Source organism: Macrobrachium rosenbergii, chromosome 42 (assembly GCF_040412425.1).
Source record: "Macrobrachium rosenbergii isolate ZJJX-2024 chromosome 42, ASM4041242v1, whole genome shotgun sequence".
Lineage (NCBI taxonomy): Eukaryota > Metazoa > Arthropoda > Malacostraca > Decapoda > Palaemonidae > Macrobrachium > Macrobrachium rosenbergii.
This window is the reverse complement of record NC_089782.1, coordinates 42,385,502-42,402,930: the sequence shown is the minus strand read 5'-3', so window position 1 is coordinate 42,402,930 and position 17,429 is coordinate 42,385,502. Positions and strand designations below refer to the sequence as shown.

The window sequence follows — 17,429 nt, the reverse complement described above, 5'->3', positions numbered from 1 at the left end:
ACCACATGCTGCTACACTTTTATGATCAAAAGTATAATTAGATTTAATGTTTAGGATGAAAACTTGTTGCACTTTCTGCATTATTTATTAAACTTAATTCTCCTCCAAGCACTGTTAATACAATGGAAGCTAGATCTGCCTATAGATTTCTAACCAAGACCAACAATTTCAACCAAGCTCCTTTGCAGACTGTCATATATCATGTACCAATAATTGTCCTTGAAAATACGTTAAATAATGTACTGTGTAGTCCACTGGAAAAGGAAGCAATCAAGTTGACCTCACTTTAGGCTCCTAATCAAAATGTATAAATCTATCTGCATGAAAACTTCAAAATGGGATGTCAAGGCCATCTCATTTAATATTCTTAATTCCTCACTGATGAAATCAGGATATGTCAAACAAGACACTGGTTAAATGATTGCAAAATTAAGAAAAAATAGTTAAAGTAAAATGCCAGGGAGGATTAAAATCCCCAAATCTATCAAATACAGGCAGTCCCCGGTTATCGGCGGGGGTTCCATTCTGAGGGTATGATGATAACCGAAAATCTGCGATTTTCCGCCCTTTTTCAGCAAGTTTTGGGGCTTATCGGAGCCAGAAAGCACCAATTTTCGATTATCAGTACCTCTGTTAGGCATGTATCGGCACCAATACCCAATTATTGGCACCGATAAGTGGAAATCAGTGATTTTCGGTGCTGAACATTGCTGATTTTTGTTGCTAGACAAGCCCCGTAAAACCGGATCGCTGTTAACCGAACCTGCCATTAACCGGGGACTGCCTGTATTGTTAAAACTTGCTTCTTCTGAAAGCCAAGTCCCACTGGTGTACTAAGTAACAAATAACAGGCTAGCAGCAATTATCATTAACCGTCTAATCCACCAATTATGGTTATTATTATTTAGACTGACCAGGCCATGCAGTATAGGCATGAGTTTCAGAAACCCCCAAAGGTAATTGAGGTTTGCGCAAAGCTTTAGTTTGTATTAAAATTACAGAAATTATTGTACATCACAACTACAAAATACTATTTCTATTCAGGAAAACTACAGTGGAACAAGTTATAACTTCTAGATAGTAAACACACCAGCACTTTTGAATGCTCGATTAAAATTTTATACAGAACTTCTGCAGACTCAAAGTTTTATAAGAACATTACTTACAAACATCTGTGAATGACATTTTTCTTTTTCTAGAGGGAAGTTATTACTGTACTGATATAAAATAAAATAAAAATCTAAACTTACATCAATTTTCAATTCTTCTTTTAAATCTTTTTCTGTAAGAAGTAGGAGTACCTCCCCGTCTATCTTGTGATGTGTAAACGCAGCTTTATACTGCGCAAAGCCCAACCTTTCTAGCCAACAACCAACTTCAGCTACACTCCACCACTCGTAGTTGTTGCCAACCATTCTGGCCATTTTGACGCTCGGTATTTCTTCTCTTTGAAACTTTCACTTAAAATATCCCGTTAAATACCTGTAAAATATAATTTACATATCAAAGGAATGGCGTGTAATTAAAAGTTGGTTTGGGCATCAAAAAATGAAATGAAATATAACAAATCTAAAAAGAAATTCTATAACAGAAACTGAAATCACAATGCAGTTAAAATATACTGTACAATGTATTGAGCTTACATAAAGAGCTCTTTGATAAAAAAAAAAATTGCCACTTGATTCATTTCATGAGCAAACTAAGAGAAAGGATGCACTTTTGCAACATGGAAAACAAATTGTCTTTTAAAGCATGAACTCACAAAAATACCTATTAAAATAAACTTTCGATAAAGGCCTCTCCAAACACTACTTTAAAGCACATTAAGACTTGCCTATCAAGAAGGAAGTCTTCACTATATCAGTTGCAACTGATATAAAATCCCAGCACTGTGACAAAACTTCCTCTCAGATAATTGAATAAGTCAGTTACCACAATAACAAACCAATATCTACAACAGAAGACACAAATATCTATGAACTTGTGCCTTTGTTCTTGAAAGGAAAACCAGTTTACTCTCTGGTGGTGGTAAGGACTGCCAGTCCACACAAATTGTCTGTATTTAATGGTTCCTTTATCAACAATAATGGTTTGTTAAAAGTATTAAAGAGCATTGACAATGCACATGCTAGAACAAGTGACAAAATGAAGAGGTTACCAATGCAACCAATGAGTAAAACACCACATTAAGACCAAGCATAAACTACATTACCTTAGCACTAAAGTCTACCTATAATGCATTGCTGAGAAATATGATTTGAATACTGTACTTCGGTCGTGGATAAGCAATTTACCAATACTGTACAAGCCTAATAGAGATTTAGTCCCTCATTGCTGGCTTTGACCATACAGATGAATGTGATCATTATCTGATGTGAACTGAGGACAAAAAGCCATAGCTTACTTATAGTCACATTTAGTTCTCATTTACCCTTCTTGGCGTTATCATCAAAATGACACAGGGAATTGCAAAATCCCAAATTGCGGATACAAAACTGGAGATGTCTTCAATGTTATAGTAACCACTCTGGTAGACCTCTCCAAGCATCTTTGCATACTTTGCTCAAACACCTGTACAGACAGCACTAACCAACACTGTAAGATTGAAAAAGTCAAACATAATTTTGCCATTTTTAAACATGTTTCCCTGTTTAATCATTGGGAGTTTACTTGCACCATTAATCACTGGACAAAAACTTAAGTACTATTAAATTTCTTTTCACAGACCCCTAGTACAGTATTAATCTCCTGGTACCACTGCTGAATTAGCTCACTCTGAACACTACAAAATCCTTCGTAATTCTGATCGTCCTCTGCATTCAGATCTTCCCAGATTACACAATTACCAGATATCAGATGTGTATGTAAGTCTTTCTTTTTCCTTTATGGTTCACTAAAGCTTTTCATTTTGTAAATACACCATAGATTTCTAATGGTTTTATTACTGCTGTGAACAAATTATGGAATTGTCTTCTGAACCACGTAGTTCAATTGTTGGAACTTCGTAGAACTGAACTTGGTGCAAATACAGTACTTGTACTTTTCTCGTTGGGAAGATTCAAATGACTTGCTTAATGGTTGCTTCATCTTATTGATTTTTGTTTGCTATTTATCTCATTTGTTTACCTCTGTTATTTCTCTTCTACAGTTTTATTTAATTCTCAATTTCTTTTCTATACAAAGTTATTTTCCCCATTGGGGCCACTGGCCTTGTAGCATTCTGCTGTTTTAAACAGGTGTACTACTTAACTTGCAATAATAGTAAATGGCTGCAGACCTCATGATGAAATGAACAGATTACAACTGGCAAGATGTTACGAGTCTCTTCAATTGGACTTTGTCACTCACGCAGCTGGTGACAGTGTCACTAATCACGCTGAGGCCTTGCTAGTAAGACTGGAAAAAACTTGTTCACGAAGAACATACCATGGACACTCAAGTTATCTTATGTGATGCCATCAAATGAGATTAATATTTGCTGTCATTTAGTGCAGGGATACAGGACCAAGCAGGCAATTGCAATTTGGTATTACATGGGCCACAGATTTGACAATTATGTCAACTACACCAGCTGCATCCTCAGGGGGTCTTATATTGTAAGTCTAGTGTCTCCAAAAATATAGACTTGATTAGGAATGCACTTAAGGATGACCTAAGAGGAGGATTTTAAGCTTCATCTAATCTAAAGAATCAAGCCATGGCTAAGCAATACACCTCCACAAACCATATAGTAATCAGGCAGTAGCAGTTTGTCCAAGGGAAGCAAATTCCAGTCACACCTGAATTGACAACAATAGCTTCTTAACTGTGGTGTAAATGGAGAAGTAAGAATGACATCACACAGAACCAGAAAGAGTACATGCTCTGCCTGTTCCCACACTTGCTCCAACTACAGTACTGAGCATCCCTTTGATCATGGGTGTCAAATTTAATAAAGTGACACTTCAAAACGAACTCCACCTGCCAACTGTTTGATGGCTGGGAGAGACAACTTTCATAACCACATCTGAAAACCTGCAATCTTCAAAAATGGCAGCCCTTGACCACCACCTGTAACATCGTCTTCATGAAAAATGGACTGAACACCCAAGCAATCTCAATTGTTCATAGAGCCAAGCTGTGAACCCATCAAATTATGTTATTCTAGGTTTTCAACTCAATACAGTACACCTGAATAAGGCTTGCTTTTTGTACTTAAATGTCAAGATCTGATGGTTGCAGTATGTCTCAAACCATTACTGAAAGCATCTAATTACCACTCTATGGACAAGGTGCAGAATGAAAACACAGCTCTATAGGTTCTGCCAAGCAAATATTCCTGGAGCAAATGATGCAGCAGCAGATATATTATTGAGTAATCCAAATGGTTCTGAAACTTCAGCAAGTGTCAATTACACGATATTGTTAGCATAAAGGATTAGCCTCCAGATGATGTGACTATCTTTCCTTGCTGACATTCACACTGAATAGCTCCCAAGAAATAAACGGAGATGAATCCATGGTTCCATATACAGTATGTTTCTCCAGTCTGTATTCAACTGACTAGACTATCATATTAACCATCACTGGTGACAAATACATGAACTTTCCTACAAACATTACAGAATCTAGTATACCAAAATTTTGACTTGAGCTGCCAACCCCACTTTGCAAATACCTGTACCACCAATAAGAAAGCACATTTTAACAAATGATGGGGTTATTGAGTATACGGGTAAATCAGAATACCACCAAGCCCTGAACCTAATAATGTATCTCCCTGTTTTACTGCTCACCTAGTGTTAACAGCCATGCCAGTAATGGAAAAAATCATGCGTATCTAGGCCTGGTATTTCTATAGCAATTGCCATCACATGCACCAACTGCACCCACCCACACCACCATAAATCATATTCATTTCAACTGTTATGTGCTGACTTGTCACAAAGGAATGAGCTACTGTACGTAGGAACTGTCAAAAACATTTAAACTGGCCTATTACGAAATGGACTACAGCAGGTGAAAGTGTTCTTAAACAGTCTTTGCTGCATGTCATGGTCTATAGCCTGCCAGATGATTTGGAATCTCGTGGGGGACCAAAATTCATACCTCAGAAAATTTCAGTTTCTTTCAGACTGTGGGGTACATCACTGGCTTTAATCAATAGAAACTACCAAAAAGCAATTGTTGTGCCAACATAGGAATAAAAACTACCAAGTTTCTCCTCACTCATAACACTAAACAGAATTGACAATTAAAACAGGGATGCAGTGTAGAGTCCCATTCTGCATTACAGTTCACCATATTGTTACCTAATGTTTTCCCTGCAATGTTTGTTTTAGGTAGACCCATCAAGATCTACTAAACATGTCAACATTAACTCCACTCCATTCACCGGACCATAATTATTGCCCGAGAAGTGGCATTCAAGAAGCAGCTGATGTTGGCTAAAAGTACTCTGAGCGCAAAAAACATCCTTCCCTCTTAACTGTAGGTGACCATGAGGTTTCCAAATCCCAACAAAATGGGTCACAACAGGAGTGGTTACGGAGGTTCATCTGTTTATACCAATTTGATGTCCTAGTAATTGTTTATGGCCGAGTTACACTCTACATAGATGAATATGAGAACTCAATAGGCATAGTTCAGTTCAACCTATCTCACTCTGCTTTCCTTGCCTCAGTTTTGTCTATTTAAATTTCAGTACTACTACTACTACTACTGTACACTTCTGTGCATGAATCTTGAGTAAAGCATATAAGCCCGGTTCACCCTCCTCTCCATTCTTGCCATCATATCTCTTCTTCACAAAAGATGATCAGCCCATGGTTATTGATTCCAGAACATTAAACTATTTAGGTCAAAACCAACTGCATAAAATCATTAACCATCACACATTACCTCACTGTAGTTCATCTTAGAACATCATACAGCCCACATTGGATACAATCACCAAACAAAGCAGACTATCCTGAAAGTTTCACAATTTCTTCCTCATAACACAGCAGGTCACCATGATACATTACTAGCCAATCTTGCAAGCGAATTACAAGATAAAAAACATTCCCAGATAATTTCTATTTTATCAACAATCTGAGTTTATCATTTGTACATTTCAGTCCTATTACGTACCTATTGTTTTTATCTTGAATGCTTTCCAGGCTTTAGAAGGTGGATGAGCAATTCACTGCATGTTACCTAAAGAAACTGATTATCTTTAAAGTGTCCCTCACAGCCAGTTTATTTTTCACTTGCCAATGTGACCATTGTCTGTTGTGAATATAATTAATGGAAATAGTTACTTTTTTATTACATTAGAGTACGTATTTACCAATGTGATGTACTGTACCTCCACCCCTGCTTCAAGTGTACTTATGTTACTACAAGTAATACTTTCTACCTTTTCCTTCAGAAATACCTAAATTTTAAAAATGCTCGTGAATATTTATCATGTACTGTATCTCTTGGTAAAAGAATTTTTCGTCCCTTTTAACATATGGGAGAGACACTTCACTTAATCCAACATTGTAGCATGAAAACTCTTAATAATAACTGATGTACTTACAGTTCAGTTTAGCTGTATTCACATTTTTTAATAAGCTCAAAACTGTACTTAACATAGCAATTATAATGTACTGTATAATTTTAAATTTTTCATCTTATTCAAGTTATCTATTTTTCACAATTCTAAGATTGACTTTCTCCAAAAAAATCTTGCACAAATAATTATAAAATAATTATAAATAATAGTGCTGATGCATATTTGGTGAACTTGAAAAAAATTAAACACCTAAATTAGGGCAGTTATTGTAAGGAAAAGATCATATGCTGTACATTACTCTTTATCAAAGAAGAAAGCTTTCATGTCTCATGAATTCATAAGTATTCTATTTTCCTTCAATATCTTCTAGTCCTGAAGATATATATTTTTGACAACATAGCCACCGTTCATCTTCAACAAATTACAAAGAATTCTCTTCTAGTTGGTCTAGGCCAGAATACTGCTTGTTGGCAGTGATAGAATATAAAGGACTCAGGACAGGAGGGCTCCTGTGCTATAGCTAGCAACTGTCTCCCCTCTCTCTGTTTCACTCGCACAGATGTGACAGACCCTTCATCATGAGAAGTATTGGTATTAATATTTCACAGTGGTGGGAATACTGAAGATTATGATGATGATTTTAATACAAACCCTTTCACAATCCTACTCCCATGGGGCTGGAAAATCAATTTGTAATAATTGGGATGCCTTTCGGGGTGACTACAAGTACAACATATACGGTACATTTTAGATGGTACAGTAATAAGGGTTTTCTGTTACAACCCTGCAGACCTCAGGTGCATTGTTTTTGTCTTCAGCTTCCCATCTGTTCACTTTGGCTCTTCCCACTTAACTGTTCTTCACCCTACTCCAATTTGGGGCAAACACTGAGACTAGAAACAATTAGGATGACTTATTAAAAAATTACTAACAGTAACCTTAAATGGGGGGCAACAATTAGCCCAAGACAATAGTGAAGACTGCAGAGATATCTTTTGAATGGTTTCACTCAGGTCAGATGAGAATTACCCTGTCAGAAACTCTTTTCAATAATTTGATAACATTTATGTAAATGGAGGATTAATCACACCTCTTAATCTATCCACCTCACAATTGTTGCCTAACAGTCAGATACACAATTCAGTTTGCAAAAAAAAAAAAAAAAAAAAAAAAAAAAAAAAAAAAAACTGAACTGGGCTGTTAATAAAATACATAGCAACTTCTTTTCCTGATCTGATGATCAAATTCAGTTTCTCAGTTGTGAGATAAAAGTGCTGTGCGAAAGTATTATGTGGACCAGGAAGAGAAAGACACTCCGCTTTTATACAATTTGAAGGACTAAGTTCCTAATGATAAAATATTTTAAATAGGTTACATATTCATAACACACATACATGAATAGGCTGCATATGTTGGAGATTCTGGTGTTATTTCCCTTAAGATCTAGGTCTGCCTTACCATCTGTTCTTGGTTGAAATTAAGTGTAACATGTCATTGACAGCTAACATTAGTCAAACTATTTTATAAAGACCAGAACTGGATTACCTTTAATGAACCATCACATCAAACTGTATAATGTACTACTACAGTAAGGAGCACGTAATTCTTTTTGTAACCGAGTACCATACCATAACCCTACTGTGTTTTACAAAGCTTCCATTAACTATAATATCCATCTTTCCACAAGATGTCATTCATGTATATTGGTGGATTTCAGCATTGCCACAATAATAAACGAAAATCTCTGTATCTAATCTCTGGTGCTGGTGACCTGGATAGTTTGATGCCAGGTAATTTGTGATTAATCAATCACTGTTTGATCTAGTCAGAAGAGCTTCTATAGTGCCTACAAGAGAAGGAGCTTAGCAGAGTTTGTCATCTAAATGACTGAAAAACTCAAGGATACATCTAACCTGTCCTACAATTAAATCTGAGACAATTTTCAAGTGCTGCAATTATAGGATCACTCAAAATAACAAAAATAACCAGTTTCCAATTACTTCATCGGTCTTCAACATCAGACAGTGAAGCCAAAGATCCTGGAAGATAAATAATGAGTTTTCAGTTACCCCATCAGTCTACAGTATTAGACAGTGAAGCCAATGGTCCTGGTAGATAGTGAGAAAGTTTCTGACTGGAAGATAATACAGTATGAGATTTAAAACCACGAGAAAATTTTATCCGGAGTAGAACCGAACTTTGTTCTCAGATTTACAGTACCTTTAGAAATTATGTACAGTATTAACAATGAGAATTCTTATGCTCGGTAGTTTTACTTGGAATTACTGCATAAGTAAGTTAGTAAGGTTTCGTGTGGAATGGTAAGTCAGTGTTTCTGATTAATAAATAATTTTGTATTTACCACTTTACTGCTTCTTTAATACTTGTATTTCAGGCAGTTGCAAGTCTCCTGGTATACCTTTACTTGGAAATGCAAGTCTCCATAACGAGTTGAATCTTCAGGGATGTTTCTAGCTGTTTTGTATAGAGAAGCTCCGTTAAATCTATTACTAATACCTGTATTTTAATTGCTTTATACAAACACTTGAGATGGCTTGGACATTTGATGAGGTGAACTGAGAAACAGTCAGATGAATATCTTGACAGGATGGGACTTCATTAACATTGCGAAAAAGACAAGAGAGTGGCAACATTAAAGGGCCCATTGAATAGGGGGAAAAGCTGACACACACACACGTTAATCTATCAGCACCCAAAGTTTTAAACCTAATTACTAATGGTCTTCACATATCCAACACAAGCTTTCAAGTCAATATGTGTATCCAAGTTTAGTCTTAAGAAATGTCAAAATTCGGATAACCTGTATAATGTGGTCTCATATAATTCAGTCTCACTGCTTTCTTTCCATCTTAATAGGCTTTTTTTCTTTGAGATGAAATTTATATGAGGGAAATCTTGAGATTTTATGAGAATGATGCTGGGGACATTTAAAACTGGCAGACCCAACACTCCTTAATTTTCACATAGCCTTTGTGAAATGACAGACTTGATGAAAACACAGCTGAAGAAGTATTGGAAGCACATATTCAGGTGCCTCAGCTGTTAAAATTCTTTTCATCTTGCTATGGAGATGGGGAAAAGTTATTTATCTCCCAACTCCAAAAATTTTTGGGATCCATTATCAGCCAATAATTAAATGGTCCATTTACGGTGCCATAGCAACTAAATACCCTGCAAACACAGCATATTATGATAAATATAGATCCAAAAATAGTGGCCTTGGTACTAAACATCAGTAACAAAGATTACGTAAAAATATCAGTATAGTACTATACTTCATCTCTCATTTAATACAAAATCTGCTAATTACCCAGACCATATAAATAAAAGACCAGGAGAGTTGACTAGCTATCTCCTTTCAGAAAAGTAAAGCAGTTTCATAATTACTTTAAAGTATATGCATTGCTTTTTAAATAAATTCATCACTCATACCATACTATGTTCATTACTACAGCTATCTTTGTTGATAAATGTTCTTGTACCTTAGAAGTAGACTTTAATTTTCCAAAGTGTGTAGAGCAGGATCTGGCATGTAAACCTGTTTACTTCCATATGTTTGCTTGATCACTATTACATATGGTATTTTCAATTTCTTATAAAATTTTCTTTTTTGTTATTTTGAATAGTTTGATTACATTTTTCCATGGATTCATTGCTGTTCATTCTTCCTGGTGTAACCCTGTACTCTAGTACACTTAACTAACAAACACATAAGACATGTACACTGATAAAAGTGTTTGAGGCCTTGAGATGACAAATTTTTTAAAGTAATTTGTATTTTTCATAGCATACAAACCTGAGGTCTTTACATATTGGATTAACTTTCAGCGAGTTGGAAGTATAGCCGTTAAGTGTTTGCAAGGTTGATTATGGTAGCAGTTACCGATGGTAGGGGCAGAAGCACCGCCCACCCAGTCGGTACACATTCAGATCTGCACAGTTTACCTTTTGGCCCAGGTAAGAGACACAGGTGGTAAGAGGTGGGCCCACAATGTAAAACTTGCTTTTGGAGGGAGGATTCTAAGGAAATCTCTGAACTGACTGGTAGTTTAGCTCACCTGAGTACTCTCTTCCTGGTCATGAAAGAGCAAAGGAAAAAGACCATACCTCTGATTCACTGAACAAGAGAGATGTTCAATTGCAGACTTCTGGGCATTACGAATTAAAGGAATGTAATATCCTTAATTCGAAAAGATTTGGATGAACCCACAGTGTCAGAGACTATAAAGCCAAGGATAACCCACTGGTTTGCTCATAGTCAGCCTCTCTCTCCCCTTGCTAAAGGAAGGATTTCCATCTACTAATCCAAATACAGGCAGTCCCCAGTTATTGGCGGCCTTGGTTATCAGCGATCCAGTTTTACGGGGCTGGTCTAGAGACGATGATAAACAGATTTTCGACACCGATTCCCGGTTATCGACGCCGATCTCCAGTTATAGGCGCCAATCCACAGTTATCAGCGGCGCTGATCCCCGGTTATCAGTGCCGATAACCGGATACCAGTGCCGATAACTGGGGATCAGCGCTATTATCGCTGATTTTCGGTTGTCGGCGATTTTTGGTTGTCATCATGCTGCCGGGGATGGAACCCCCGCCAATAACAAGGGAATGCCTGTAGTTAGATTAGATACTCAGTCATCTAGATCACCTGCATGCACACCAGTCCAGCACGTGACAGCTCGTTCACTGTTCCTCTGCCTACTGGAAGAGGAAGGAAGACAGGAGAAAGGGAGACCAGTCCCACATACACCTTCTCCTAGCAGCCACACAACTACCTTAGGTGAGATGCAACCTGTCCTTCAAGAGCTGGGTGTACTAAATGGCTTGAGTATCCACCATAGGATCCAAGGAAAAGGAGTCCAAGGACCTATGAGCAACATCCCAAGGTAAAAGGAGATGAATGTGATCTGCACAATTACATTCCATCCTAGTACTAGACCAACAGGTTTTTCCTGAATGCGATGAACAGACTGATAGCCTTGGCCTTGAAAGATCTGGTCCAAAAAGGACTCATGTCCACCAAGAAGTTGTGTGGTACACTCATTTGATCATCTAACTAGTCAGAGAAATGACAATTTGGACACCGTTTCTCAGCCAACTCAAAATAACAAACAAGTTGTTAACATTGGGTTGAAAGTCTTGTCTTTACTGAGGTAACATCAGATGTCATACAGTCACTGGCACCACAGGACCAGGGAAGTGGAATGATCCATCTCAATGAACACTTACGAAACGCAGAATGACGAAAGGCGCATGCTTCCAGCTGTAAATGGGCACCAAAGGTGCGAGAAGACAGAACAGAACAGTGCCAACTTCAGTATGTCGAGAAAGAAGGACCATGATCAAGCTTCTTTAGGGGCTGAATAAATCCGGAAGTCAAGGTGTCAAGATCAAATGTCCGTATCTCCTGACTTCAGCGAATAAATGTTGTAATGACAGCCATCTTGCTTGGGATGTATGGTTGGTACTGCAATAAATGTTCTTCTGTCTGCTCGTGTACTTCCACTGCAATAGAGCAGATGAAAGGATACTAGGACCTTTTGTTGACCATGGCACTACCATGGTGTCGTTGCTATCACACCAAGGAGTGTCTATCTTGGATCATGAGACTCCTGAAAGTCTAAAAAGAACTGTGCTCAAGTCCCAAGAGAGGAAGTGTAGGAAAATGCTGTCCTGGTCAACGTTCCTAAGAACAAAAAGTCTCTGGAGGAGGATATTGTACCCATGGCACTACCTTGGTGTCATTGCTATCAAAGGAGTGCCTATTTGGACAGACTCTCCTGAAACTGCCTCAAGATCCACATAATACTCTCCTCAGGTTGTGGATAAACTGGTAATTACAGCACCAGCAGCTACTGCTTACATCTCCCACTCCTCACAAGAGGAGTGTAACTACATTAGGTCAAAAGAAATGGATTTCCTAGACACAGCTTCTTGACTGAGTAGGAACCAAACACAAGTTGTCAGAACTTAGTTTGGAGGTATTGTTGAGCTCCCTGTGAATCAGGCAAAACAATGGGAAGTTGCAAGCACAAGGCTTGAATCATGGATGCGAAACCAAACTTCTCTCTCATACATCCATCATCCTGGAGTGTGTCTGGTTAACCGCTGTGCTGAGTGTGCTACTGCAAACCCAAGCACCCGCCCCGCCAAAGGGATGCTTCTGGCTGACTGCTGTGCTGAGTGTGCCAGGTGTTGAGTACACTACTGCAAACCTGTGCACCTGCACCGTCAATCGAAGAGATGATAGGACACTGGGGGGACCCCTCTATGGGGCTCTCAAGTCATTCTGATCCCCATGGGAATCAACTTGAATAAAAGCTATCCTGGAGGCTTCTCTTCTCTTGAGCTAATGGTTTCCTTCATGGATGATGAGTGTAATGATGCCCTGAAGAAAAGGAACTGTAGAATTTCTCTCAGTGCAGGCTCTCCATTGACTTTAATTATTATGCAATTTGACACCAGGAAAGGGGCCTGACAACCCCCTTGTAACATAAAACAATGTGAGTTTGGTAATAAACATGGGAGCCATGAAGATTAGTGAGAGCTGATACAACTGGTTATTTTACATCTCCAAATTCAGTAATTGGAGCCTTACCATACGTTTTGGTCCTTAGAAATATAAATGCAGTTGAATAAAACTTTCAATTCTCCTCTCCACATGAATATACAACCTATCAGCAGCTGTAGGGTTCCAAACTCAAAAGCTCACCCTGCAGCCCAAGTAGTCAAGTGACCTTACAGAGCCATCCTTATCGACTTACCAAGGTTTGATTGATAATCCTGTTTTGTTCCCCAAGAGGTTCAAATGTCTTAAGTACTTCCAAGATTTGTAGAAATAGCCAAAGAGTTTAATTCTCATGCACCCTGCCCCTGTCCTGCCAACAGTTTCTGACACCCCCCCCCAAAAAAAAAAAAGGCAAGGCTCAATGTTAATTGGACCTGAGGGTATTAAGATGACACTCTGGGTTAGAATGAGGGCCTAATCAACCTGCTAAAATCTAATGACATTGCTTCTAGACTGTCACTTCAAATTCCTTCTCTGAAAATGCTGTGCAGATTTTACCTATCTAACAAACAGTTGGGAATGAGTAAGGCAACTCCACAGAGTGATGCTTTCTTAACATGAAGTTTCAGATAATGTCAGAGGGTCAAATTGTGAAGCTCATCCTGGGTAAGTTCCAAGAGAACCAAATCAGGAGGCAGTTCACACCAGATGGGACCATACCCTGATCTCAAAATGGTCTCTCCAACAGAGAATGTGGAAGACCATGAACTGCCAGCTAAAAGTCCTGACCTCTAAATTATGCATGGGATCTACTTTTGGGGCTCCCCTGAACTAATGATCCAAGAACTTTTAGCTTCCCTGAAACTCATGCTTGGAAGAGGTAGTGAAGGCTCATCTGAAGCAGCTGAATTATCATAGATGCCAACAGACAGTCCTATCTCTTTCCAAGCATAGGAGCAAGTGTTCTACTATTAAGGAGATAGACAACAAAATATTTTGATTGAAACTTGGACTTCGCAAGTAGCAAATGTTACATTTATTTTCAGACATTTTAAGAGAATTGTCAGCATCTGCCCTACAAGAACATGCACCTGTCTCAGTGAAGTCAATCAAAAGCTGATACATAAAAGGACCTTAGTATTCCAAGAAGGGTAACAAATATGCCACAATTTCTAAAGGAAGCCCAATGAGAAAAACAAGGCTTTCCTGCTCCACTTATTTTTTAACCTTACATGCTTGTCAATTCAGCAATTCAGCTTATGTTTCTGGGAGAACTTGGGCACTACATAAGACATCTCTTTCCTTTGCCCTACAGGTGACATGCAGCACAGCAGATTCTTTGCTTGAGCTACCAAGCATTTCATGAGTAATTAACAGAGTACTAGCCTGCAGAGATTCCAAGCCTTGCAGCATCCAAAACCAACTCCCATCCAATTTGATGTAAATTACCTTGGCTTCTCCAAATTGGACAATGAAGCAGACTACTGAAGATCTGTCCTTCATTCAGCAGAGGCAGCAGATATGTCACCGATTCATAATTGAGGTAATCTTGAGAAGGCATGTCCACATTCCAAATCTTGTACCGGCTTTAGTGGCTGTGTGGTCTGGACCTTAACAATAAGGAACTTTCTTTCTGTCAGAGTAGATGCTCAATCAACCTTATTAATTGACTCTCAAAGTACTATACATACAAAAGTTATGAACCTTTAGTTATGGCGAGTCAAACTTGGGGGAGGGATGGAATAGTCTCATCCTCTCCTTTGGACCTACACTCGTTTCCTCAGCTCTCCAAACAAAAATTCTTGTAGCCCTAATACAAGATTCTGATCGTACTCTTGGTCACTTGTAAGTATGGATATCTGACATCCTGTCCTCTTTTTTTTGAGTCTCTTACCTCAGCAACCTGGTCCAATGTACCTTCCTTACAACAGATGTACCTAAGATTTGTTCTTAATGAAATGAAACATACTATACAATGAAGCAGCATGTTCATCCTAAATGGTGATCCAAGGAAAATGTACCTTTCTTGGTGAATGCCTCCAGAACTTCATTATTCCACATCATTTCAGGGTAAATTAAAACCTGGTCATGATGACTGTAGCACCATACAATTTTTAGATCCATGCCTATTGTTCATTTTAATGATAATTTTCTCAACAAAACGAGTAAATTCCTTCTTTGCTGAATTTCTGTATCATGACAAAACCTGGTTCAGAGACAGTTGCCGATATACTTTGAGAAAAAGGAAGCTTACAATCTCTGGAAAAGGACCAGATTGTTTTGACATGAAATAATTATGTCCCAACGACGAGCTGTGGCCCAGACAGTTTATGCTCTGGTTAATGACATACAATTATACAATTTTATAAAAGAACAACCTCTGGTATAAATCAAGAAAATAATAGGCTACCATCAAATCAGAACATTTTGGGTAAATGAAAAAGTTCCCTCTTTGCTTAAACCAGATGCCTCTTCCACTCTGTCTAAAGGGGAACACAACCCTTTGGGCTGATGTGTTTGACATTAAGCTAAGCAATGAGATAACTAAAATGCCTCCTCCATATTTTCCAAAAACTAAACTGTCTAGTTTAACTTTTTGGTCCCATGAAGTTAAATGTCTTTTACTCAATCAAGATACTTATTGAGGTTATTACTTAACTCCAAACTTTTCTTATATTTTTGGAAACAAGCCAGAGGGAGTTATTTTTACCACTGCTGAGGAACTGGTATGTTACTCCAGTTGGTAAATATGTGTAACAGTTCTAGCCCTGCAGATTATAACCAAATTTCTTTAAATCCCTTACAAGATTTTGACTCTGTTGGCTAAATATATAAACGCTTATGCTGAAAGTATTCCCTTGTTCCCTGGTTTAATTTAGCTTTTCAAAGGGCCTGGGTTTTTATTCTGTTCTACTTTCAATTTCCAATGTTATACAATTATCCCTAAATTTTGGTCAAGAAGTTTGTATGACTGATGTTGAAATTTTTGCTTTTAATCATGAAGCCTTTGTTTTCAAAACAAAGGCTTCATTTTTTAGTATTATTACCAAATTTTTAGCGGGTAAAGAATAATAATTGATGGTCACAACATTGACTACAGGCATGTAATCTCTGATGTTCCCCCCACCATTTAATCTTCTTGGCACACTACTTATATATACACAGCATGTGATTTAGCCTTGAAAAACTTGAAACTAACTCATTGCTGATGCAGATGATGCTACTCCCTTTGTTACCATTCCACCTGTTGAGTCGAGACCTGCATTTGTGTAATCTCTTAAATGATTCAGCTGGTTAAGGCAAGGAGCAAATTATAAGCGCCAAAACTCACACCTAAAAAACCGAAAGTATGATTGTTAGCAGGTCTAAGGCATTGGATTCCCCACCCCCAGAACTTTTACTGACACTACATGAAACATTTAAAATGCTAGTTGTCATTTTTTACTGTAAATTCACTTTCCAAAAGTCCACTTCTATCTATCTCTTCAATTTCAAAAGAATCACTGTCAAGATTTGGGAGATTTTTGCACATATCATTCCCTTCGTCTTCAGAAGCTGACGTATATCTTAACTGTTGAACAAACACTTGAGTTGTTACATTTTTTTATCCTTAATCATGATATTGTCTGGCAGAAATATTTAACTGGCTCAGTCTGCATGCCATATGTATTTCATAATTCTGAATCTTGGTGAATTTGCTTCGTCATTTACAAAGTTTAATTACAACCACACAGGACAAACTTTCAAATTTACCCATATGAGAAAAAGCTTTGACTCATGCTGATATTCAAACTTTTTTGCTGAGCAGACTCACATTAGTGTTTGTTTACTCATTTTATCTTTCTTGGTTAACATCTTGAAGTACTGAGGCCCTTCAGCTGCATTCTACATTTTTGGATATGGAGACATTTCACAGTTCTGATGATGAATCTTGGTAAATTGGCTTCAATCATTTATGAAGCCTGATAACAGCTTCACAGGAGTGAAACTTTTTAATATACTTATTTAAGAAAATATTAGAAAAGTACAGAAATTCACACTATGCAAATGCTTTTTTGCTGAGCAGCCTCACATGAGTATTTACTGATTTGCTCCTTTCCTTACTGGGGCCTTTTGGCTGCATTCTACTTTTATGGATACAGAATTGTGTTTGGCTAATATGAATTGTAATTAGATATGACAAAATTTTACACGAGTAATTATTCTTTTTATTACAGCATCACGCATAAAATGAGTTTTAACCTCCAATAAACAGTCTGAATGCATGTTGGACAAGTCTACTTCCAAAGTATTTAGCCGATATGTGGACACACTCACGGCACAAGAGCAATAAAGCCCCAATGATGTCCATTTCTGCACTCTGTTACCCCTCAGTGGTCA

The 17,429-nt window shown here is 37.8% G+C and overlaps 1 protein-coding gene across 4 annotated transcripts in view; it reads right to left on the bottom strand.

Annotated features, from left to right (window-relative positions):
* The window catches only part of LOC136828334 (sphingomyelin synthase-related protein 1-like), a 56,844-nt gene that overhangs the window by 16,192 nt on the left and 23,223 nt on the right, over positions 1-17,429 (bottom strand). For all 4 annotated transcript variants that reach the window (XM_067086231.1, XM_067086233.1, XM_067086232.1 and 1 more), the window contains one exon: positions 1,251-1,482. In XM_067086231.1, coding sequence (XP_066942332.1) covers positions 1,251-1,424 — 174 coding nt within the window. In that variant the 5' untranslated portion in view covers positions 1,425-1,482. The remainder of the gene's footprint in view (positions 1-1,250; positions 1,483-17,429) is intronic.